A 27,189-nucleotide genomic window follows, 5' to 3' on the forward strand; every position below is an offset into this window, starting at 1 on the left:
CACGTGGAATTTATTGAATGTGAACATATGAATGAACATATAAACCAGTAAACATGCAAATTAGCAATACAGGTACTGCCTGTATTTTTCAAACAGAACAGTCACATTGCATATCACAATATAACCATACATAGGCATCCTGTTCGCCAACTCACATTATTGATGATGTTTAGTGTCAAGTTTGTCATTAAATGTTTTGTGATGTCATCCAAACAACCTGAACAAGATGCAAATCATGTGGTATGTGTGGACAGTACTGACATTAAGGCTTTTTCCTTTCACATTTTTGGGTGTTTTTTTTTTAAAACAACCTTGTAAACACAGAATGATTTCAATGTCTGCAATGAAAAACACACCAAGTACACTGTCAAAATAGTGCCGTTTCCATAATCACAATTGTTGTGTATCTTAGGTATCTTTTAGGTATCTTTTCCTGTTAAGAGTGACTTTAAAGTAGACTTTAATTCGACTTGAATAATCCCAGTTTCTGCTACGCTAAATTCTTGAACATTAATTGTGCTTAACCCCAAAATAAATGCAAAAAAATTAACAATGACTGCATTTCCGCAGGTGTTTATTCATCTGCTCAGTGGAGGTAGGATGACAATGAGGTGATGCTGCACTTTATGATCTCAGAGTTCTGGTTGTGGTTCTTCCGGATGCGGTAGAAGTGCTCGATGTAGCTGGACCGACCCAGCAGCTCAACAAAGTCCTCGTCGTGGGTGATGACCAGTAGCTGGAAGTTCCGCTGGCGAGAACGGCTTTTGATGATTCTAGGAGAGTACACGAGAGAACTTAGAGTTGTACATTACATTCATTTAGTTAAGGATGTAATGAGAGAAAGAAGACAGTGTTTGCTGTATAAAAGGTAAACTATTGTATATTATTTATCAGCCGTTTGCTGCTAAATAGATGTGGTTTCTTGACTGCTGGTTGCTCTGACACCCTGTGTTTCTCTGTTGTAAAAATTCCAGCCTTATTTATGCAAACATTTTTTTTTTCTTTATCGTAGCACTTTCTGTTTTCTGTTACACAAGGCTTTAGGAATAAAGTTTTTCTAATCCTTTTACTGTTGCCAACTGCTGCAAATGTGGTGTATGCCTCACAGTTTGGGCATATAGATATATTTAAGGTTTCAAGGACAGACTTTTGTGACCATTGCTAATCAAAGTCTACAAAGACTGGCAATGTGTTAACTTCTGATTTTTAAATGTGTACTCTCATGACAGATGTTATTATGGTGCTTGACCAGATATAAGACTGCAGTAGTAATATGCTGTCATATCAAACAATTGATTAATAGAGTACCCTGTAAATAAACCCAAACCACGTTGGTAGCTGAATAATTTTGCTTCCAAATCAGTATTTTCCGCACTATAAAGTGCACCTAAAAGCCTATAATTTTCTCATAATCCCGTAGTGCGCTTTATAATCCTATGCGCCTTGTATATGGATTAATATTAATATTGGTTAAAAACAAGATCGCTGAAAAAAAGAAGTCAAGTCTGGCCGGCAGTCATGCTGCACTGTCACCAGGGGCACCCTCACAAGGCACTCCCCTAACAACGGTAGTCAATGGGCGTCGCCGTAGTGCCGCTCTCACTGACCTGCTGTTTGACAGCAGAGCAGCAGCCAAGAGCACCGGTGACCAGCTACGATAATGTGGCAACACATAGGGAATTTTCAACAACTCTATCAATAAAGTTTGACTGACTGACTGATCTCAGTATTTCCCAACTACTGTGGCGCCAGAAATAACCCACTTTAAACTTAATTGGTCTAAAAAATGCCATTTGTGGAAACACACAAAGAAACTGGCATAAAGGTGAATGAAAGACCCTCAAAGCTGAACTTACAGCCTTTTCTGAAATTTCAAGAGCAGAGTCACTGCTAGACAAAGGTGACTGGTGTGGTGCAATTGATTTGCAAATGTGGTTGATACCTGAAAAAACACGTTACGGGGGGTTAGAGCGCAGGGGGGGGCATTAAGGATTGTGTATTCTGTCTGGCAGCGACGTGCGGTGAGATTCACGGCAGTGAGACACCGACGTTAAAGTCAGTTCTAGGAGTAAAACAGCGTTGCATTTGCCAGTAAATTAGCAGCCTGACATTAAAATCTGGTTAAAAAATTGTTTAGGACACACAGTGCAGCAGCAAATAGCTGCACCTCACCTCCGTCTGGACTACCGATCGATTGAAACAATATTTAATTAATAAACGAAGATGAACGTCGGAGCTTAAGTATCTGCTTCGAACTTCAGATCAGGAAATAATCCAAACTGTTTGAACTGAGTGGTCCACTCATAATGAATTTAACCAGTTTTAATGTCAGGTTTTTAAATATGCGGGTTTTTTTAATATTAATATTTTAATATACTTCTTTCTAAGATGGCAAAGTGATCTAGTGATCAGGTTTCCTTGATGAGGCTCAGAATGGCCTCATTGAAATAGCAATAGCCGTTCACAGCTGACTGGGGCGGCACGGTGGCGCAGTGGTTAGCAATGTCGCCTCACAATACAGCGGACCTGAGTTCGAGTCCCGCTCTGTGCTGAGTTCGCATGCTCTCCCAGTGTCTGCGTGGGTTCTCTCTGGGTCCTCTGGCTTCCTCCCACCTCCAAAAGCATGCACTTCAGGTTGATTTTGGCCGTTCCAAATTGCCTGTAGGAATGAGTGTGTGTGCATGGTTGTATGTCTTTGTGTGTGGCTCCACGGTGCACTGGCGTCGTGGCCGGAGTGTCCCCCGCCTCATGCCCTATGCCGCCGAGATAGGCTCCGGCTCTCCATGACCCGCTGCGGTGGATATAGCGGTGGTAATCTGACTGTTCACAGCTGATTAAAGGTACTCACAGTCATGAATGCTCTAGCTAGTGGACAGATAGTGAAAGTACCTCCACTAGTTTTTGAATATTTTTTATTATATGCGCCTTATAATCCGGTGCGCCTTATATATGAAATAAATTAGAAAATAAACAATTCATTAAAGGTGCGCCTTATAGTGCAGAAAATACTGTAAATGAATTATCTTCTTCGAGCCAACCAGGTGAAGACCCTAATGTTGAAAACTTATGAAAGAGATCGTAACCTTGCCAACCGCCAGTTTGGATGTAATTAGTTTTAGGTCTTCAAGTAAGAGTTGGAGTTATGGTACTTCTGCATTGTAGTCAAGTGTTTGGTGATATAGGATGTAAATGATTATAAGTTTAGAAGTTAAAAAACAAAACAAAACTCTGAATGAAAGTGTGTGCATGTACTGACTCCACGAGGGCGTGTGCCAGTGACTCAATGTTGTCTCGGTCCAGGTTGGTGGTGGGTTCGTCCAACGCCAGGATGCCACAGTTCAGACAGAAGGTCTCTGCCAGAGCCAAACGGATGATCAGGGACGCCAACACCTAGAGGCACACAGGTACACTCTGAATAACTCGCAGAACAATAACATAGTTTTATAATGAGCATGAAAGAGTATCCTGTGATGAATGTGCATTCTGGTACCTTCTGACCAGCACTGCAGCGTCCTCTCATGTCCAAAGCTGTATCTCCTTTCACCATGACTACCCTGTAGTTGTAGATCCTCCGTCTTACGCCAGCAGAGGAGTTTTCATCCACATCAGACCTGATTTCCACATACTCAATGTCTGAAAGGGGCAGCGCAAAAGAATTAGCAGAGAAATGAGGGAGAGCATACAGTAGACAGAAATATAAGTTGTTTATTAAAGCGAGAAGAACCTTGACCCCTGTAGGTGCTGCGCCACAGGTCTCTGATAATCTTGTTGATTTCATCCATCTTCATGCTGTGGAATTTCATAATGGTTCTAAGGAAAAGAAAAGGCAAGTGAAGCCACAAAACCAGTTGCTGACAAGATACTATGCTTATGATCTGAAAAATCAGGCATCCACTCTTTACTGTAGAAAAGCTTACTTTACGCAAGTCATTTTTATTCTGATAAACAGCTAACTAATTCAAAGCAGACTTGAATTGCAAATGTCGAGTTGAACAAAAAAGGGTATAAAAAATCCAGTAAAATTATCATCGTAATATTATCACAATATTTATCAAATATTTCCTGAATTTGTTCATCCTTATTAATATTCATCATTAATTTTCCTGCAGTTAACAATGAGCACATTGGCTTTTAATAGAGACAAAATAGAATTTGATAATCAAAATAAGCAACAGGATATCGAATGAGGTTATCTTAACTGGAGCTGGGTGCCTTGATTTACTTCCAAAATACTTTTCTAATCATTCACTTATAGATAATGGGAGAAAATATAATCCTACAAAATCCATATAAATACTGATACATAAAACAAATTTGACGATATAAAAGTAGTCAAAGGATGTGGCTTTCCGCCATACCAAGAAAGACTTTGTCTGTAATCTATTAAACTGACCAGATGTGCTGATGGTTTGTAAATTCCATCGTGATAACAGAATCACCATTAGCATTTCTTGATATGTGGTTCTTATCCAGTCATCTGACTTAGTCTATCTTTTGTATATGAGTTTGTTCGCGACAAAGAAGCCTTCCATTTGCAAGGGTAACAGTAAAACTAGTTCAATTCTAAGACCATGGATAACTTTTCCTCACATTTAGAATCACCTTTTTATAATCAGTAGCTTGAGTTACGAAAAAGAAAGAAATCTTTCTATAATGTCTGGCCAAGATGTAATTTTCTTACAGATGTAACTTCCTGCCTTTCAGAGATGCATGAAAACAATTTAAATGTAAAAAGGAAAGGCTACAAGGCCCTGTTTATAAAGAATAAGTAATAATCTGTTGAATTCACAACTGTGATCTTTTCTGATTTATTGTATTATTACTGTTTTGTATTACTGAATGGAATAAATCATAAAATATTCAATGTGATTTGATGATGTGATTTATCCATTCTTCGACCTTGCAGCACAAACATAAAGCCAATATTTTCAAAACCACTCTATTTCTCTCTTGGCCTGACTGAAGGGAATGTTCCAGCACTTCACAGATGAAGTGTAGCATTACTTCTTGAGTAAGCCCTGGTCAAGGTATGTTCGTGTTAAGATGTCAGTGCATTTTTCGTCATCAACATAGCTCACAAACTCCCACCAACAACAATGACACAGTGCTTATCGGTACTTCAGATTGAAGCATCGCTTTCCCACTGAAATTTTGCTGCACAGTGCACAAAGATTCCCAGACTAATATCAAAACATCTTACCATGAAAACCTTTTCTGTGTATTCAGACAGAAACCATAGCCCAGTGATCGTCTGCTGAAGGCACTGCTTTCAGTCAAGATAACAGCGTCTTGACGAACCCACTCATACCGGTAATTTAAGATCTGCTATCTCTTAACAGTGAAATTGACTATCTGAGTTGATGACTCAACAAGTCCTCGCTGAGGGTGAGATTTATTTTTCATCCTCAGTAATAGTTTGTAAGAATATCCATATGCTCCGACATTAACACAATGTACTAACATGGTTATTTTTTAATTTTTTTTTGTGCTATTGTGGTATTGTAAATGACTGGTACCGGAAACTACTGGTATCTGGAAACTGCAAGATGAGAGTAGTCTTTGAGTCCTGATTCATGGCCTTAAAAATAAAATACATATAAAACAGGAAGTGACTGGTTCTTTATTACCGTACCTCTGACTTTGTTGGGCCATATTTTAAGACATCCAATGTTGCACCGGATGATAACTCTGACTAAATGTGACATTGCTGGGAGAGTTACATGTACACAGTTAAACACTCTACATCACACACTCTGCATATTTTGCACCTATACCTATAGCAAAACATTTCCACTTCTTTACAGGCCTCATTCCATAGCTGCTCAACCACAAACTGTGCTCATCTACACAGAGCAGGTTAATGTTTATTAAAATGTAAACTCAAAAACTGCAGTTTAAAATTGATTTTTCTCTCAATTCAGCGACAGGCTTATATTTGTGGTCAACTTACACTACAGGAAGCTGTCATAAACGTCTGTCAGACTCTTGAACATGATACCAACAATACAAGAGATCCAGTTCAGATCTACTGATGATTACATCAGTGGAGTACTCAACACCACACAAATACTGTAATGTAATGTCTGTGTAGAGAACTTTGGTTATCCAAAGCTCTTTAAATCAATCCATTGGACTTCAAGATTTTAATGTAATTCTGACACTATAACTAGCAACAGCGACAATGCCCAACTGCTGGTGCGAAAGTATGTCTCACCTTTTTATAATCAGTAGCTTGAGTTACGAAAAAGAAAGAAATCTTTCTATAATGTCTGGCCAAGATGTAATTTTCTTACAGATGTAACTTCCTGCCTTTCAGAGATGCATGAAAACAATTTAAATGTAAAAAGGAAAGGCTACAAGGCCCTGTTTATAAAGAATAAGTAATAATCTGTTGAATTCACAAAGTAATGTAGTAATGAAAGTAATGTCTCTCTGGTTGAGATGAGATAGTAGTGACTTCATGCTGCTGGTGAGATCTCTGCACTGCAGTTATTCAGGTTTCGTTAGCTCCACATTCTTACAGGGTTTGCAACATCACAACAAGGGATGGAACCCAGCCATTACATAGAGGCATAGAGGCATTACTGCCATGATGACCAGTAAATGAAGGTAGTCTATCATATCATTTCCAGGTGTTAAAACCATGGAAACAGTCAAGACACTGACTGGCCCCCCTCAGCCACAGATACAGGTATAGGAACAAAAGTTATTTTCCAAAACTGGTGACAAACCAAACACTGGAGGCCGTGTGATGTGTTTCCAACCGGACTATCACACAAAGATAACATCTAAACATCAGACAGAAACAACCCAACAAGTCAGTACGTTTAAACCCAGAATCTGGTGCTGCGAACTGAACATGCCCCTCTTCATTCACAAATTGATGTCACTGGGTAAAAAGTTCCCCATCATGACGAAGCAGACTTTCTAACTAACAGCCAGACAACATCAAGGGGCCTGATAAGGAGGACGACAAGTGGATGTTTCATAACAGGAAAACTATGAGATATGACAAGAAAATGGATGACAAAGGGCATGTTGAAAGTGAGACAAAAATGTCTCCCACGCTGTGGCCTACTTATAAACAAACCTTTCACACAAATACAAAATTTTGTCTTTGATTTTTTTTTTTTAAACCACCCTTTACTCGTTATTCCCTTAATTTCTCTTGTTCGCAGTTAAAAACAGGGTTTGAACCTATATTAGATTCCCATGTATCTAAGAAATATTTTTCCACTTCCTTGTTGGTGGAGGGACGTTGTGATGTGAAGAGATAGAACAGGTGATAAATACTATTGTGGTATTGTAAAGCTACACCTCCATGGGGTGTGTGTAGGCTGAAGAAAAAGGACAAAAGCAGAAGCAAATGAAACAGAACAAAACAAGTTGTCCAATCACATTGGTGCTGGATGTTCCCAGACCATGACTTAGAACCAAAGGTGATGGAACATTAGCAGTGGAACACCTAACTTCTTCGGTTTATAAAAAGTCCCACTATCTCACTGGCCTGGCTGACATAATCCCTCCACATTTTGTTTTCTCTAATACATTTTTCTGCATCGTTGGTTCTTCTCAGCTTATAAATCACTTTGGTAAACTTTAGAAATAAATTTGAGCTTGGCTCAGTGTGTGTGTGCGAGTGTGTCTCGAGCACAAATAAAAGCAACACTTACTGATCAAGGGCCTTGTAGTAGAGATCCAGGTCTTTAATGACCAACTCTGTGGTCCTCATTTTGATCATTTTATTTTTGTAACGCTCATCAGCTTTATCATACTGATCATCTCGCAGCTCTTTTCTGCAAGTGATTGACACAAAGAAAAAATTAAACTCTTCAAAAAACAAACAAGAAGCATTTAACACTTTTAACATTTAAGCAGCAGGATTCAAACAGCAGTTACAAATTATAAAGTAGCCAGAGGGCTGCACACAAACCGGAAACCAAACCGCATGTTTTTTTTAGTTTTTCAATTTTTTTCAAAAATATTATATTTTGCCAGCACTACAGATGGGTGCAGAAGAGTAGATATGTGAATCTCACTTGTATTGCAATATCTCCTCCTCAAAGCCTTTTTGACGACCCAAGGCAATACTGCGTGTCTTCTTCAAGTCTTCCAACTTGTGTTCCCCTTCTCGTCGTTCTCTGGAAAACCACAGGAAGTATTGTGGTGAAAATATCGGTGTTGTCACCATCCTGACCATTGATACATTGCAAGTTTTGGACTACTGTGCAAAAACCTGCAGTGCTTATCTGCAAAAACTTGCAGTGATCATCTGACAACTGATTAACAGTGTATGGGTCTTACTGGCGCAGCTGTAAGACTTGCATGTTGCCCATGTCTGTCAAAAGAGCTTCCCGCTTAGCCACGACCTCTTTCAACTCCTCAACACGCTTTCTCAAGGTCAAGTTGTCCTGCAACCAGCGCTCCTGCACCTAAGTGGTACAAAGACGCTTAAGAACAGTGCACTGCTTGGATGTCTACTGTGGTGACATTAAATAACCAATGGCAACATGGGATGCAAAGAGTAACATTGAAAGCAAAGAAGAATCCAGGATGAACACAGGTGAAGGCCAAACTTGAGCTTATTCTGACAACACAGTTGTTTTCAAACCATCCTGTCTGTGATTCTTTAATTGTCTCATCTACAAGTATCTTGTAAGTAAATGAAATCTTGTACCACAAACTTATAGCCCCTTGTAATGTTCAGTTGTCTTTTGCACACCACTCACATGTAGTGAAATACTTCCTGAAGATATGGTTTCAGTTTATTAAAGGGATTAGTCTCCATTCTGTTTATGTTTCAGTTACAGAGAAATATTTGTTGCCCTCACAAACACTACCAAAAATTTCCTTAGTGCTTCTAATAGTCTTTAACTATTAGAGTTTGTAAAACATACAGTATATTTATGCAATTTGTACCATTGAATGTCCGTAATGAGTTTCTTTAATGAGCAGAAGTGTAACATTCCAATTCCGCCAATTTGAGAACACAAGTAGAGCTGCATGTCACATGGACGACACATCATTCACAAAAACAATGTTAAAATCTTCTGGAAATCAAAATGTCATAAGAGGTGTTACACAACTTACGTATGTTTGTTGATTCCCGTATGATCATAGGCCATTCAATTTAAAGCTGTAGAACGACTTCTTATGTCTAAAGTCAAGGTTTGAAACATTTCCCTGCAGTCCCATACTTAATTTGAATACATGCAAAGATGCACCCCAAACTCTGATGTAGTGTGATGTCTGAAGAGGCCAACACAACAGGCTGTACCTTCTGAGTATCTATGTCCTGACGGATGTTTCCCATCTCTTTGTTGATCTTCTCCTTATTTTTCTCTGCCTCGTGGAGTTGGGTGTTGGTTTCTTGAAGCTCAGATTCTTTTTGCTGCAATAAAAACAGACAATAAAGACAATGTCACTAAAGATGCTCAATACTTTTGAATGATCAATATGATTACAAATCAGATGAATAATTAAGTTTGAAAGTGTAAAGTACCTCTTTGTATTCATCTTTGCCTTCATCACCGTATTTGGTGATTTCTTTGTCCAAGGCTGTGATCATCTTCACTCTTTCTTTAATAGCACTGATCTGTCCATGATAAATGATTAAAAAAGTGTATGTATTACGATTAATCATGAGGAGCAAAAATATGAAGTTGCTCTTGTTCCATCCTTACCCCTTTTTGTGTTTTTGAAATAAAAAAAATATTGCTAGGCATTAATAATATTAAGACTTAAAATATTCAACCTCATACTTAAACCATCAAACAAAAATGAAACTACCAACTAGGATGGAAGACAAAACAAGAACACCATGTGACAAATGACACGTTGTTGGTGAATCTGAGCAGGCCTTTCAGGATAGTGCAGCGGTTCCCAAACTTTTCAGTCCGCGCACCCACTTCTACCTCCCGACCTGGCTGACGCACCCCCAATGCCCAAAACATGAAAAAAAAGTAAGAAAAAGCGTAGTCTTTATAGCCATATACAGTAGGTATCGAGTTTAATAATATAGGCTCCTGTTAACACTGAATAGATTGTGCAATAATGGGCCTAATGATCTCTCACTTTAGAAACGGTGGGGAGAATAATAGTAACAATATAAAAATGATAATAATACTGTTTTAAGTCAAAATGGTCGCCGAGCGAGCCGACTACAGATGAGTGATGAACAGCAGTTGCGCATATGGCGCATATGCGACGAAAATGGGCGCAAGTTCGAGCCCTGCTATGTAACAAATAGGCCTATTTAACAAACTGTAACAGTTATTAAATGGTAACAAATATGCTATTCCGCCACAAAGAATCAAAATAACATAGGCCCAAGTTCAACATCATATTTTCTCTTTCGAGTACGAGTCTCATTGTGTTCTTTACCCCCTTCTCCCGATGAAGTGTCCGGGTGAGTTTTCTGTGCTCCTCATTTTAAGTTTCCCCTGTCTCATCATCATCACTCTCTTTTTCCTGCTGGATTTCTTCAGCGTGGCCAAAGTATCCTGTCCTCTTTCATTTCTCCCAGATTTAATACCGGACAGACTGCCCGTTTTTAACCAGTTATGCATTTCGGCATATTATTGTTGTTGCTATCACAACAACCTAGCACGTAGCTAGGAGAAAGCCAAGTGCAGTTTGGGGTTTTTTTTTTTCAATTTAAAATTTTCCAAAAACCTTTTTTAATTGAAAATTATTAATGATTTCCGTGAATGCATTTAAATATTTAAACTGTTAATCCTTCATTAAAGTGTTGAAATTATTTAACTATTTATGTATTTCAAGGTGCTCAGCTGCCATTACACTCGCGCACCCCCCTAGCGGGAGCTCGCGCACCACACTTTGGGAATCCCTGGGATAGTGGAACAGAGGTGTTTACCTTCTCCTGCCCCTCCTCCTGCTTCTGCCTTTTGCGCTCCACCAGCTCCTGCTTCTCCTGCTGCAGCTTCTCCAGAGCAGTAGATAAAGGAGACAATTGCTCCTTTGATTCCTGATTGATCACACAGTGAAAGACAAAGAAGCAAGCCGCATTTAAAAAGCACAGACTTGTACACAGAGATGAAATAGAGGAAATGTAGCATAAAATTCCATGCCAACATGAAATAAATGAATGAAATTATGTATATGTATATGTAAATGTAGCCAAATTGTACTTGGCTACATATACAGTAGATGAGATTTGAGCTCAGAGAAGTACAAGGAAATGCAGGTCATGTTGAAACAGTGTCAAAATTATAAGGCTGCAAATATCTATGTAGGAAAAAGATTTATGCAAACTGACAAAATAAATGTGAAAAACACTACAAAGTTCACGTGCCTCGATTTCATCTTCTTAAAATACAATGTTTACAGAGATTAAATCAATTAAATTACCCTGATGTCTCTGGTTAAGGCCTGTAATTCAGTGGTGAACTCAACACACTGCTGCTCCAGCTGCTGCCGTTTCTGCATATCACTGCTAAGCTGGAGTTTCTCTTCTCTTGTCTCATTTACAGCACTTTTCAGCATCTGAATCTGGTCCTGCTGGTCCTGGATCAGTTTACGTTTCAGCTCCATCTTGCTGGAGGCTGCAAGGATATAAGAAATATTTACAAACAGTCAAAGACAGGCAGGAGACATTTAATAAGCTTCACGTTAATTCCCTCTCAAAACCAAATCTGCTTGGCTGATAAGTCAATGCACTATTTTAAAGGTCTGGTTGATAATCTGTTGCTTTGAATGTTTTATTCAATGTTTGACTTAAGAAAAGGAGATAAATGAAAGGCATTTCTCTAATGGATGTATTTTGTGTATCTACCTTAATTCTCACCTCATACTCAAAGGATATGGAAAGTAATGTAGCCGCAAGAGGACACAAGCCAGTGTCTTATTGTGCCGGTCCCAAGCCCGGATAAATACAGAGGGTTGCGTCAGGAAGGGCATCCGGCGTAAAACTTTTGCCAAACCAAAGATGCGAATCAAACCTATGACTTCCATACCGGATCGGTCGAGGCCCGGGTTAACAACGACCGCCATCGGCGCTGTTGACCTACAGGGCGCCGGTGGAAATTGGATTACTGTTGGTCGAAGAAGGAGAGGAGGAAAGTGCGTTCGCACGAAGAAAGAGAAGAGGAACACCAAGAGTATAGGACTGAGAGTAGGGACGTTGAATGTTGGAACTATGACAGGAAAAGGTAGAGAGTTGGTTGACATGATGCAGAGGAGGAAGGTAGACATACTGTGTGTCCAGGAGACCAGGTGGAAAGGTAGCAAGGCTAGAAGTTTAGGAGCAGGGTTCAAGTTGTTCTATCATGGTGTAGATGGGAAGAGAAACGGAGTAGGAGTTATCTTGAAGGAGGAGTTTGTTAGGAATGTCCTGGAGGTAAAAAGAGTGTCAGATAGAGTGATGAGTCTGAAGCTAGAAATAGAAGGTGTGATGTTCAATGTTGTTAGCGGGTATGCTCCACAGGTAGGATGTGAGCTGGAGGAGAAGGAGAAATTCTGGTCGGACCTTGATGAAGTGATGCAGAGCATGCCTAGAAGTGAGAGAGTTGTCATTGGAGCAGACTTCAATGGACATGTTGGTGCAGGAAACAGAGGTGATGAGGAGGTGATGGGCAGGTTTGGTATCCAGGAGAGGAACGCAGAAGGACAGATGGTAGTTGACTTTGCAAAAAGGATGGAAATGGCTGTAGTGAATACTTTCTTCCAGAAGAGGCAGGAACATAGAGTGACCTATAAGAGTGGCGGTAGGAGCACACAGGTAGACTACATCTTGTGTAGACGGTGTAACCTGAAAGAGATCAGTGACTGCAAAGTAGTGGTAGGTGAGAGTGTAGCTAAACAACATAGGATGGTGGTGTGTAGGATGACTCTGGTGGTGAGGAAGACGAAGAGGGCAAAGGCAGAGCAGAAGATGAAATGGTGGAAGCTGAAAAAGGAAGAGTGTTGCATGACTTTTAGGAAGGAGTTAAGACAGGCTCTGGGTGGTCAGGAGGTGCTTCCAGATGACTGGACAACTACAGCTAATGTGATCAGGGAGACAGGTAGGAGAGTACTTGGTGTGTCATCTGGAAGGAAAGTAGATAAGGAGACTTGGTGGTGGAATGAGGAGGTACAGGAGTGTATACAGAGAAAGAGGTTAGCCAAGAGGAAGTGGGACACTGAGAGGACTGAGGAGAGTAGACAGGAGTACAGGGAGATGCAGCGTAAGGTGAAGGTAGAGGTAGCAAAGGCCAAACAAGAAGCTTATGATGACTTGTATGCTAGGTTGGACAGTAAGGAGGGAGAGACTGATCTATATCGGTTAGCAATCTCTCAACAGAGAGATAGAGATGGGAAGGACGTGCAGCAGGTTAGGGTGATTAAGGATAGGGATGGAAGTCTATTGACAGGTGCCAGTAGTGTGATGGGAAGATGGAAAGAGTACTTTGAAGAGTTGATGAACGTGGAAAATGAGAGGGAACAAAGACTAGAAGAGGTGACTGTTGTGGACCAGGAAGTAGAAAAGATTAGTCAGGATGAAGTGAGGAGGGCATTGAAGAGGATGAAGAGTGGAAAGGCAGTCGGTCCTGATGATATACCTGTAGAGGTATGGAAGTGTCTAGGAGAGGTGGCGGTAGAGTTTCTGACTGGGTTGTTCAACAGGATCTTAGATAGTGAGAAGATGCCTGAGGAATGGAGGAGAAGTGTGCTGGTGCCCATTTTTAAGAACAAGGGAGATGTGCAGAGTTGTGGCAACTACAGAGGAATAAAGCTGATGAGCCATACAATGAAGTTATGGGAGAGAGTAGTGGAAGCTAGACTAAGGGCAGAAGTGAACATTTGTGAGCAGCAGTATGGTTTCATGCCAAAAAAGAGCACTACAGATGCAGTATTTGCTTTGAGGATGTTGATAGAGAAGTACAGAGAAGGCCAGAGGGAGCTGCATTGTGTTTTTGTAGATCTGGAGAAAGCTTATGACAGGGTGCCCAGAGAGGAACTGTGGTATTGTATGAGGAAGTCTGGAGTGGCAGAGAAGTATGTTAGAACGGTGCAGGACATGTATGAAGACTGTAAGACAGTGGTGAGGTGTGCTGTAGGTGTGACAGAGGAGTTCAAGGTGGAGGTGGGACTGCATCAGGGATCAGCTCTGAGCCCCTTCTTGTTTGCCATGGTGATGGACAGGCTGACAGACGAGGTTAGACAGGAATCTCCATGGACTATGATGTTTGCAGATGACATTGTGATCTGTAGTGAGAGCAGGGAACAGGTGGAGGAGAAGCTAGAGAAGTGGAGGTTTGTCCTGGAAAGGAGAGGAATGAAGGTTAGCCGCAGTAAGACAGAGTACATGTGTGTGAATGAGAGGGACCCAAGTGGAAGAGTGAGGTTAGAGGGAGAAGAGATCAAGAAGGTGGAGGATTTTAAGTACTTAGGCTCAACAGTCCAGAGCAATGGAGAGTGTGGAAAAGAGGTGAAGAAGCGTGTACAGGCAGGATGGAACGGGTGGAGAAAAGTGTCAGGTGTGATGTGTGATAGAAGAGTTTCAGCTAAAATGAAGGGAAAGGTGTACAAAACTGTGGTGAGACCAGCGATGTTGTTTGGTCTAGAGACAGTGTCACTGAGGAAAAGACAGGAGACAGAGCTGGAGGTAGCAGAGATGAAGATGCTGAGGTTCTCTCTGGGAGTGACCAGGAAGGATAGGATCAGGAATGAGTATATCAGAGGGACAGCACATGTTAGAGGTTTTGGAGATAAAGTCAGAGAGGCCAGACTGAGATGGTTTGGACATGTCCAGAGGAGAGATAGTGAATATATTGGTAGAAGGATGCTGAGTTTTGAACTGCCAGGCAGGAGGCCTAGAGGAAGACCAAAGAGGAGGTTTATGGATGTAATGAGGGAAGACATGAAGGTATTTGGTGTGAGAGAAGAGGATTCAAAGGACAGGGCTAGATGGAGGAAATTGATTCGCTGTGGCGACCCCTGAAGGGAAAAGCCGAAAGGAAAAGAAGAAGAAAGAAGAAGACTCAAAGGATATGGAAAGTCAAAGAGGATCTCCATATCATTTCTCCTATATCTTACATTATTAATCTCTCTGACACTTTTGGCGTCATACAATTCAAATCAGGATGAATAAAGCACAACAGTAACATAACTACATCAAAAAGAATGCATGAAAATGAGAAATTCCCTCCAAGAGGAAGACACATGATGGCATCTTACTGGTGTCTAACTTGTGCTGGGTTTCCTGTTTCTCCTGACTGACTTGCTGGATGGTTCTGGTCAGGTCTACTCCCTGGAGTTTGGCTGCATGCTGAGCTATTCTCCTCTCAACCTCCTTAAGATCCAACTGGACAGAAAAAACAACCAGATGATTAAGGTGAAGAAATGTGGGGGAAGGTGCGATGCTTATGCAAACAAACACGCACAAACACAAGCAAGCACTCAGCCTCTAACCAAACTGACAATGCCTCCATGGTTGAGCACAGATGAGGTGCTGGGAAGGAGACTCATCCATCACATAGGCTAAGGTCACTGAAGAAGTATAAGATGGAAAGAGACAGAGGAGCCAAAAAAGACTGAAGAAGGAGAAGAGTACCAGGTATCTGTCCATGAGAGAGATGTCCTGTAGGCAGGCCTTGGCTGTGTCCTCCTCTGACATCAGGGCAGCAAGCAGAGTCTCCTGCTCCTCCACATCTCCCTTCAACCTCTCAATTTCCCTGTTTACGGTCTGTAGGCGGTTCCTTAATTCGGGTAACTCCTTTTCCTGGGTCTGCACAATAGACAATCTGGAGGGCATGACAGAGAACAGAAAGTTAGACTGGCGAATAGAGGGGTTCCTCATATAGTCATACTGTCAACACTGTAGAAAGTACTTATATTTGTTTTCAGTACAATTGACCAACAACAGTAACCCTGGCTGTCAAAGACAGCATCATCCATGGCAATGCTCTCTGGTGTTTGGTCCCTCATATCAATGTGTGTTTAGGGAGAAAAGAGAGGGAGCAGGTTTAAGTTTTTCATCAGCAAATACAGAGTGGACAATTGAAATGAATTAAACCATTGGAATAAGAAAAAGAAAAAGAATATTTATTTTGTCAAATAGTTTTAAAATACAAATATAAGAAGAATGCCTTATTTACTCTTCTCCAAACCCCTAATGTTATTCAGGGAACAGTTTTCCTAAATCACACATTATTTTATGAAAGCCACATGAGAATGATTTCAGTTTTATGTCTGAGGGAACATCACAACCACTTCAAGTAAAAGCAGCATAATAATGATAAAAGGCTGAAGGAAGGCCTGTTATCTAGAAATAATATGAAAAATAAAGTGTTATGTGATCAATAAATCAATCAATATTAATTTCACCCAATAATACCTCTGAACCACAAGGTGGGTGTTTTCTTACTTATCTCAGATTATAGCACCATCTAGTGGGCCTGACAAAATCAGTGTGTTTAAGTTTAAACAGCAGGGAGGTGAAGTTCACTCCTCAACAATCAATCAAGAAACACACACCAGTTACTTTGTATAATCATCTGTGATCACAAACAGTTCATTATGGACTATTACAACAGCAGGAATGGTTTAATAGTTCATTCGTTTATGGGCAGCAGTAACTCAGTCCACTAGGTCTTAGACTGGAGACTGGAGGGTTGCCGGTGCTAGGCTGTGGACCAAAAACATTTTGGAATGTGAGCTGGCAGTAGGAGGTGTCAGTTTACCTCCTGAGCACTGCTGAGGTACCCTTGAGCAAGACACAACTTCCCCCACACACAAAAAATTGCCCATTTGGGGCACACCTCAAAGTAGCTGCCCGTCTCTCTGTCTCCCAGTGTATATAAATTGCATGCTTACAAGCCCCTGGTGTGTGTGTTTGTTTATTTCAGAGGCATGTACACACATATATACGCATGTTCAATTTATAGGGAAGAGTGAAAACATAATTTCCCCAAGGGGATTACAAAAGTGTATTTCTTCTCTAATTTACCGTAATTTACTAGAAGTTACATTAGATTATGTTCTGGTGCTAAACTCTCAAAAATGGAGTCATACCCTTGAATAACAATGATGCTCCACGGTTTTTAAGTTCTTCTCCATTGCAACACAAAGGAAGCAGCCCTGAATGGACTTGATATGTCAGTGCATTGCTAAAATTAGGCTTTTCTTATCTTGTTCTATACATAACACCTGCTTCCTTGTAGTAGAACAACATGATATTTATTTACAAGCACTTTTATCAAAGAGTACAGATATTTTTGTGCTATTATTTTGTATTTCTTCAATGACCACTAAGATATTTCCTAATCCTTGGTGGAGCCATCACCTTTATTCAAGGATATGACTCCATTTTTGAGAGACTTGTTTAGCTGTCTTTCCTGCTTTTTTCATACCTGACAGGTCTGAGAGCCACCATGTCATCTCTCTTCCTCTCCTTCCTTTTCAGATCCTGCTCTGTGTTTTTCAGCTTGTCTGGCACCAGGCGTAGTTTGGACTGCATGTCGCTGATGACTTCCTGCAGATCAGATTCTGAGGGGAACGTTCGCTGGCACACCGGGCAGCAGGGCTCCCGCTCTTCTGTAAGCTGGCTGATGAACTGGGTGTACACTGCTGTGGCTCCAGCTAGCATGGCTACATATTGTTATGTGGGGGGAAAAAAGACTAGAATTGTGATTTGATACTAACCTTCTAGGGAGTTTAAATACTAAGTTTATGAGGAAGTAATATTCAGATGTCATCCCACTTCCCACCAGACTGTTATTGGTGTCTGGGCTTTGAGATGTTTGTTTCCGTGAATTCACCTCTTTGTTTGGAGACTTTCTCTAGATCTTCTTGCAATTTGCCCAGATCCTGTTCAAGATCCTGACTGCCACACACATTAAAGAACTTCTCTTCATCGATGGATAACTGCTGCTCCTTCTTACGTAACTCAGTAGCAATGTGGTTTTTATTCTGTTCACTCGATGCCAGATCCTTACTGAGGGAAATCAAAAACATGACAATCCACGTGACTTTTTTAAAAACATTTTCTTTCATCAGGTGAACAACATTAATTTTACTTACTTGAGTTTGGCAAGTCTGTCTCTGGTACCATTGACTTCCTTCGACCGGGCATAGATCCAGTCCTCCAGCTCTCGCTTATTAGGAAAGTGGCCCAGCAGTGACACCAAATCTTCACTGTGCCGAGACTTTATCTTACGTACCTGATCCTCCTTCTCCATCTGGGAGAGTAAAATGAGAGAAAAGCCACAAGTGAAATTAAAACATAGAAAGCCATGTAAGAAAAAAATGGAAAGATGAAAAACAAAACAAAAAAAGAGTTTTGTTTTTTCAGCTGAAGTCTGGCGACAGTACAATGAGTGTTTAGAACCAGCTGCCTTACAGGGAATGTGGTTACACACCTTCTCCCTTTGAAGCATGTCCATTTGCGTGCGTGCAGTGGTGTGTGTGTTGAGAGTCTCCATCTCTTTGTCCAGCTGTTTCTGAGCGCGTTCAAGCTCTCCCTTTTCTTTCTGGAGCTCCACGACTTCAACCTTGAGCTCCTCTACATTAGAGCTCTGAACTGCGCTCTGCAGGTCACGCTCCTGAAAAGGAAAAAACTACATGGGCACACGTACACACACAGTGGTGCAGCAAACATGTGGCACGGAAGAAAAAAACAGAAGTATCTTGACAAGTATTAGCTGTAGGAAAGAATAGAAGAAAAATGAAATGTATTGGACATGGAAACTATTTTTAAAAAATAAACAGAGGTTACGAGCACAAAAATAAATTTTATAAAATCTAAAACAAGTTGTAATTTCAGCCCCGTCCACACGATGACGGATTTTTTTAAAAACCCAACTTTTTAAAAACACATCGAAAACGATCTATGTCCACATGACAGCATTTTCAAAAAAATCTCTGTTCACACGTAAAGGCAGCAGTGTGTTTTCGAAGACGGCTATAAGCATGCCAAACCATGTGGTGGCAGTATTGAGTCAAATTTTATCCAATAGGAATCCTCCGTGTTTTGTTTTCACAACACACGGGCCCATAAATATGATGTCACAGAGGTTTTCGTCACAGACAAGACATCAGTGTTTTAAAAAAGTTGCCGATACACAGTCCACACGACAATGCAGACCCAGCGTTTTTTTAAAAATCCACCTAGGCCAGTTTTTTTAAAAAGTTGCGTTTTCGTTCTGGATATCTGCGTTGTCGTGTGGACCGAAGGCGTAAACGCAAAAAAAAAGTTTCGTTTTCAAAAAGTTCCGGCATCGTGTGGACGGGGCCTTAGTCATATGTCTTTATACCCTCAACCCATCTGTTGCAATTCACACCCTTTAAGAAATTCGCATTGAAGTCACTATGTGTGTATTCACCACTTTAGCCAGTTCGCTCTCCAGCTCCTGCAGTCGGCTTGATGAGCCTTCTAGCCTCTGCAGCTCTGTCCTGATGTTCCTTAGTTCTTGCTGCTTTTTTCCCTGCATATCTCTCTTTAACTCCACGGTTCTCTCAAGGCGAGTCTTCTTGTCCCTCATCTCGTCGATGGACTGCTGCTTCTGCTGCTCTTTGGCCTGCAGGTCTGCCTGAGTGGATTAATGAAGAAGGATGAGGACTTTTCATGAATAATGCATTTACTTGTGCTCCGACTGAGTGAATATCAGAGCATTCCTTACCACAGCATGACTGACGGTCTCTTTTTCCAGACCTAGTCTCTCTGTCACGTGTTGATGGAAGCTCTGAAGTTGCAGGTTCGTGAAAGGCGGTCGGTCGTAACCTTCCATCTCCAGATAGGACGACAAAGAGCGAACCTGAGGACAGATACATGACCTGTGAGTAATTTAAGTGTAACCTCTGCACTTCTTAAAATGATGTCAGTCTTTTCACATTTAAATCTTATTTTCAACACATTGCAAACAATTCGAAAAATTGCATACATTCTATACTCAGGCCCCATCCACATGATGCTGGAACTTTTTGAAAATGCAACTTTTTTGTTGCGTTTATGCCTTCCTTCCACACGACAACGCAGATATCCGGAACGAAAACACAACTTTTTGAACACTGGCGTAGGTGGATTTTTAAAAAAATGCTGGGTCTGCATTGTTGTGTGGACGGTGTATCCTTAACCTTTTAAAAATGTTGACGTGTTGCCTGCGACGAAAACCGCTCTGACGTCATATTTATGGGCCCATGTATACAAACATGAACCTTGTTGATGGCAGCATTCTTGCAGGTGTTTCGTGACAACAAAAGCACGGAGGATTCCTAATAGATAAAATTTGACTCAATACTGCCACCACATGGTTTGGCATGCTTATAGCCGTCTTCGAAAACTCACTGTTGCGTTTACTTGTGGATGGAGATTTTTTTGAAAACGCTGCCGTGTGGACGTGAATCGTTTTCGATGCATTTTCAAAAAGTTGCGTTTTCAAAAAAATCCGTCATCATGTGGACGGGGCCTTAGCTCATCTCTTCCACTTCAGATTTGAATTTTTTTCTCACCTGAGTGTCACGGTTCCTGATATTTTGAGCATGGCGGTCAGCCTCTAGCTGTAGACGCCCTGGGAAAAAGTGAAGGAGATTTCAAAAACTATATAGTCTTATAATATTCTTCAGCAAATCATTTTCTCTATGTTTTGTCTTGTTTTTACAGCTCTATAATCAAGTCATTCATCAAGAATAGTTTGCTTTGAAAACGGAAAAACTGCATTTAGTGTTAAGCTACTGCAGAGACTGGTGAGACTGTTGTGTGTACCTTGTTCCACCAATAAATCTGCCTTGACTCTGTTGAGTTTCTGACACTCTCGTCCAGCTTTCTCCAGCTCCTTCTGGCAGTCTGTCAGCCTGCATTCCTTCTCCCTCACTGTCCTCTGGTGGTTCTGGTAAATCTCCTGCAGTTGCTCATCTGAGCCTTGGAAGACCTGCCGCACACAGAGCTAACGGGTTCAGTGCTGAACTGAAATGTGGTGAGAACAGCTTCACTATCTGCCAGGGTCAGAAGTCTGATTTCAACATGGTCTTCCATGACAAAAAACTATATGTAACAATGACTCTTTAAAATAGTGTGGGTGAAAGACACATGCACATGTACGCATTGAGAACATTCAAACTTTACTCAAGTATAAGTGAGGCATTAATTATAGTTATGAATATGACTGATGGATTTTAGAAATGTGCTTCACTGCTAAGGAGCACAAGACAGGTTCTACTTCACAGTGCACGTGACTAACAGCACTATGCTAATTCTTGTTACGATAGAATTAAAAATTAATTACAATAGAAAGAAAGCAGCAAAATCCACATCAATACAGGCCAATGATGAAGAGAATTGTTATAACAAAATTTAAACTGCCTGATTCACCACCTGCAGTTTTTACATTAGTTCTATTGATGCTAATGACGCTTAATGCAGAGTGGAGTTTGGGGTATTATTAAAGGGAGTTTTACATGAATGAACTCTCAGACTGAGAGACAAAGATGTTTGCTTTTTTGTTTTCTTTTTGACCTTATCATTTTTAGTTAATTTTTCCATCTTAATATTTGTTCCTGTGGGGTCCTTCTTGTTTTTCATTCTTAATCCATTCTCTGTTTTCTTACAATACAGAGTTCCAAAACTAATGATTTCGTTGAAGAGCGAACAGTATTGGTGCAGCAAAGAATTGTCTCCTACCTTTGATTTAGGAAATGACACATTTTTAATTAACTGTTCCACCACAAAAACATGTTTATTTACATACATAAATATGAGATATGTTGAAGTTACCTGTTCCATTGTTTCTTCCAGCTCCTTGTTGTCTGCTTCCATCTGTTTCTTCCTGCTGTCTAAAGCCTTGATGTCGTTATCCAGCTTCATCACTTTTCCGAGTTTCATATCAATATCCGACAGTCGACTCTGAAAATGATGATAAAAGTTGATGATATAAAGACTACGAGTATTACATGTTCTATCACAAACAAAGCTACTGGTGCTAACCATGATATTAATTAAATATTAACATTGTGTTAATTATGTGGAGATGACAATGTGGTATTTACAGACTCCATTCAGCAGTTCAAATTGTCCAAATCACTACACATTAAATGTTGTATTTGTACACTAGGTATTCATCTATAGACTCTCACTCCACCTCCCTAAGCTAGTATTTTGACTGTAATTCATTTTCAAAGAGACAAAACACACAATAATAATCATAAACAAGATAAATTTGAGTGATTCGGCCTTCTTTTCCAACAGATATCAGTAATATCATGAATTCTATTTACCACAACAATCCTGTGGTGAAACACAGTGGAAGCCATACATCAGACTCACTGGAGTTAAACTTTATGTTTAACTTGCACCATGTGATTTCAGCTGTAAAAATTCAAAAACAGACCCTCGACCAACCTCCATGGGGTCAATCTGGTTCTCGATCTTCTGAATGCTGTCTTTAGAGGCCATCAGCTGAGCCTCCTTGGTGGAAACCATCTCTGCAATCTGTTGGGCTTTCTCCTTGTTCTGCTTCAAGTAACGGAGCTCCAACTGACACTCTTTGACAGTCTGACTCTGTTTAAGGCGCAGCTGACGCATTGTTTCCAGAGCTTTAATATATCTAGGGGAACAATAAGAACGAAAAATGTTCTGTCATTTGCAGGTTAATAGGCTTGTCCTGGTATATACTGTATATCCTTTTAGTTTAAAGTAATGCAATGCCTCTTTAGGAAAAGACAGATAAGCTCAAATGAGTTGGCTTTACTTTGTTGCAGCAAAAATGGAGTCAAACTTTTCTTTGAGTGCTTTGCCCTCACTAAGAGGCCAGTTCGAGTCTTCTTGATGACAAAAGATGACATGGTTGAGCACAGGCTTTGACACACCCAGAGAAGAAATCATCTCCCGATCCAGGTCACTGCACTTTGATGAAAGGCTCACCTTCTCACCGTCTCTGGATGATGACAGAAGTCACAATTAAAATAATGGTCACCAAACAGTCAGTTTTTTTTTAAAAATATGAAAGAAGGAAACTTGACAATGTGACTTACTTTATTCTCGTGATGACCTGCTCCAAGCTTTTGAAGGAGTAATTCTTAGCCTTCTGAGTGCAGGACATGGAGCGTTGGATAGTCACTCTCTCTCCATTGACATCGGTGAATAGAAGTCGAATCTGTGCTCGCACATCCGTCTCATGGGCATCCTGTGATTCACATATCATGAATGGGCATCCTGGGATTCACATATGAATGTACAGTGCGCCCTTGCGCATCCAAGATTGCAACTTCACTTCATCGTGGATTTTTGGTAGGCAGTCACATGATACCATACACGCATCCTGAAGTGTGCTCGGTTCTTTGAGTCTCGGACTTAGGTGAGACAAAAAAGTTCTTTAAACAGTCTATCAGTGTGTGGGAAAAGGTAATACAGATAGAAGGCGGTTTATTATCAGTATAGGGAGGGTTCATAAATTTAAATTTAAATTACCATAGATAATAAGATAAATAGTTCATCGCTCTATTGCGGAATTCATTATTCACGTGTGGTTCCTGGAACGCATTAACCGCAAAAAACGAGGGCGCACTGTACTTACCGGTACATAAACATAGCATTGGAACCCTCACCTGACAGGGACCTGAGATAAACGGCCTGATAAGTTCAATAGTTTCACACAGATCTAACGAAATTAAGGGAGAGCACATCAAACTACAGTATGAATAAGAATTAACCTCACAGGATCAGGAGAAGATTGATTTCTCACATTGTGATAAATAATTTCATCAAAGGTATAGTGTTGTGATCAGCAATGATTGAGATTCTTATAACTGATAACTCTTAAAATTATTATATGATATTCTTGTCAATTTCCCTGACAGAACCTCTTTAAGGGATTGATAAAGTTCTACTACTACTACTACTACTACTAATAATAATAATAATAATAACGATTAAGCCAGGATGGAGCAGATTCAACCAGTCCTAATCAGTTGAAGAAATCAGGTGGTATAAAGGCTGACATTAAATTTGTTCAATAAATATTTTAATAAGTTTAAACATAACTTTCTGTGGTGTGCCTATATACAATGTTTTACAAGAACATTTGTCTCTACACTGCCTCTGAAACAGCCTTCAAGAAATATGTTAAGAGCTAAAATTTGTTGAGCTACGATGCTAATGTGAATGGGGACGTGAATATGACAGGTTAAGAGAGTAAAGACAAACAAACATCCATTGGAACGTTTCAACAGTTCCACAACCTGGTATGACAGAAAACTAGTATCTGCAGTAATCGTTAGCTTGCCATCCAGCCAGTCATGCTAACAGAATCCATTATGAGCTGGCAGGAAGTCTCCCAGGAGTCAGCCAGTCATACTTAGAGATCTAACTGGGAGCTGGCAGCGAACACTAATAATAAAAGTGGCTGCCTCTGTGTTTGGTTACTGAGCAAAAGAACTACGAAGGAATGAAAGGGAGAGCAATGAGCAGGCTGTTCATAGCAGACCTTGGTGTGGATATCCAATTACTGTACAGCAAAATACTATGAGTGGATGTTTTTCACTTAATTGTCCCTCCTGTTTCCACACAATTTGAGAAGTGGGTGTCGTCACAGTCTTGATTTCATTCCTATTAATATATATTTTTGTAACTCAGGGCGGTCCAGGTATAAACCAGCTCCTATATTTACTCCCACCCACCTCAAAGGCATGAAAACTAGTTGTCCAAACCTACTCTCTTCTTCATCTACAAATCATTCATATTCCCAGTTGTCAATTTAGTTCAACAAATGTTGTCCAGTCAGTCTCGATGGATCTTCCCAAAATTCATATATTGTGCATGTGTCCAGTGAGTAACAACAGCCACGACAAATTTTAATTATTATATATTTTTGTGCTTCCCATTACCTTTTGGATTGTGTAGCTAGCATGTAGTCTGCCACATGCTCGCTACAATCATTCACTCACACAACACTCACCTTTGGATCATGAACAAAAACACCTCCTTTAGATCCGGGAGGAAGTTCTCCTGATGTTGCATATTTAAGGCATTCAATGATGGTCTGGAAACCAAGTGGAAAAATTTGCGTATAATGCAAAAATTCAGATAATAGGAATTATAATTTTGAAATACTTAATCAACTCTAAAGCTTGCATACCGTTTTCCCTGCTCCATTAGGTCCGACCAGAACAGTAAGTGGATCGAAGAAAGAAATGACTTGTTTGTCTTTATCCTCAATCCCAAAGCTCCTCACTCCAAGGATGCTCATCTTTTCTATTCTTGACATTTTTTCTTTCTGTGATAGAAAAGAAAGCAGCAGTTAGCAGAAATGATATAAGAAACACACTCCCTACCAAACCTTATTGCTGCTGTAGGTCAACTGAAGAACATAGAGCAGCATTAAATACTCTAATAATAAAATTGGGGCGGCACAGTGGCACAGTGGTTAGCGCTGCCGCCTCACAACACGGCAGACCCAGGTTTGAGCCCCGCTCTGTGTGGAGTTTGCATGCTCTCCCCGTGTCTGCGTGGGTTCTCTCCGGGTTCTCCGGCTTCCTCCCACCTCCAAAAGCATGCGCTTCATGTTGATTGGTCGTTCCAAATTGCCCGTAGGAATGAGTGTGTGTGTGCATGGTTGAATGTCTATGTGTGTGGCTCCGCGGTGCACTGGCATCGTGCCCGGAGTGTCTCATGCCCTATGCCGCCGAGATAGGCTCCGGCTCCCCGTGACCCGCTGTGGCGGATATAGCGGTGGTAATCTGAAAATGACTGACTGACTGACCTTCAAATTGGATCTCGACTCATTTTTTGTTAAAAATTATTATTGCCCAATTCAGCCATAAATATTAGGCAAAATTCCCATAACAATATATCATCATTTATTTACTTTGTTTAAAAAGACTGGTTCAAAATGCAGATATTCACTCGCACTTCATTATGTCCTTTTGGCTTACTCTTCATCTGATATTCCTTTTCCTGTAAAGAGGTCATGTGAACAACCATTGCAAATTATGAGTTCACTGTGTAAAAAATAGAATTAAATGGTTTGAATGATATTTGAAGGACAAGGAATATTTTGAATCAAAATGAATGAATGACACGGGGAGTTTCATCTGGACCTGTCAGATCGTTTGGAACAGATCTGCTGCATACCACAGATGACAAATTTTTAGATGATTAAGCAGTATTCAGTTTTATTCCCTTCGTATGTTGAACATAGTTGTTGTTGAAACCTGCTCCTGCTCTGTTCACTCACATTACATACTTGTCTATTCTGCACTGCAACTTTATTATGTCCCAAATATTGACTCTTGGGACACATTCGTGTCATAAATATCCAATGTAGATAACAATGGCATGGTTGCTTTCTTGTTGATTCGGTTTTTAAAAAAAATATATTTTGCTGTATTTTAATCCTTCTGTCATCAAATTTAAGTGATGTTTTGTTAAACGTTGCTATAGAAACACGTTTACCTGGCTCTGCCTTTCCTTGAATGTGGGATTAACAATTAGTTGGCTCAAGTACATGTTACTTTTAGGATAAAGTTTATGCCTAAAAGCAATCATTATGTTAACTTCTCGATATAGAAAGCAGTCCTGGTTGTCATTATAGTGACCATGGTGTAACAGCTGAGACCAGTCCAGGTGGTCAAAGCACTGGGACGTCTCTCAGAACATTACTTTTAGAGTACAGTACACTAACATCAACATCGCTACCTGTGGACTCAGAAAGCTAGCGGATAGTTATCAACTCCAGTCGTGCTACAAGCTAGGTTGTGTCTCAGATCGCCCCAGTTACTGTCAACAGAGTGCTCTTGACTGAATAAAGAATAGGACTGCTTTAAGTGAGAAAACATGATCTCCAGCCCTATTAACGATGTATCTTCAGCTCACCTCAGCGGTGCTTCAGTTGTAAAACAAGACTTTTTCGCGCTGTTGGATCCGGAAAGTGACGTAATAGAGCGACACTTCAGACTTCCGGGTTGAGGACCGTGAGCGTAGAAGAAGAACCGACAGACCGGTGATCTAACGCACACAGGCGGTACTGACGGACTCTAGCGATCTCCCGCTGTGCCAGCTGATATGAGGAACTTTATTTCCCTTAGCAGTTGCACAATCACATAAAATAAAATAAATAAAATTAAAATAAAATAAAATAGTCAAAATTAAATGATTATTGTATTTTATTACAGGCAGGAAGAGTATAACTATGTAGTTACCATTTTTTACAGACACATTTGACTAATGAGCAGCAATAGTAGTATTTCATAAATATTGAG

The 27,189-nt window shown here is 40.4% G+C and overlaps 1 protein-coding gene across 1 annotated transcript; it reads right to left on the reverse strand.

Moving 5' to 3' along the window:
* Nucleotides 1-26,891, reverse strand: rad50 (RAD50 homolog, double strand break repair protein). Its single transcript, XM_068331843.1, has 28 exons — nucleotides 26,804-26,891; nucleotides 25,068-25,205; nucleotides 24,888-24,971; nucleotides 22,966-23,117; nucleotides 22,683-22,868; nucleotides 22,334-22,538; nucleotides 21,710-21,838; nucleotides 20,702-20,867; nucleotides 20,449-20,507; nucleotides 19,620-19,754; nucleotides 19,323-19,529; nucleotides 18,360-18,542; nucleotides 18,022-18,179; nucleotides 17,760-17,935; nucleotides 17,352-17,589; nucleotides 15,554-15,743; nucleotides 15,178-15,304; nucleotides 11,371-11,564; nucleotides 10,877-10,987; nucleotides 9,503-9,595; nucleotides 9,278-9,391; nucleotides 8,305-8,432; nucleotides 8,040-8,141; nucleotides 7,674-7,796; nucleotides 3,725-3,810; nucleotides 3,491-3,633; nucleotides 3,257-3,390; nucleotides 1-773 (listed from the first exon to the last, which is right to left on the reverse strand). Exons 2-28 carry the CDS (start codon nucleotides 25,194-25,196, stop codon nucleotides 587-589), a joined length of 3,939 nt encoding a protein of 1,312 aa, XP_068187944.1. The 5' UTR covers nucleotides 25,197-25,205; nucleotides 26,804-26,891; the 3' UTR covers nucleotides 1-586.
* Nucleotides 26,892-27,189: the final 298 nt, after the last annotated feature.

The sequence above is a fragment of the Antennarius striatus genome, chromosome 13 (assembly GCF_040054535.1).
Source record: "Antennarius striatus isolate MH-2024 chromosome 13, ASM4005453v1, whole genome shotgun sequence".
Taxonomy (NCBI): Eukaryota; Metazoa; Chordata; class Actinopteri; order Lophiiformes; family Antennariidae; genus Antennarius; species Antennarius striatus.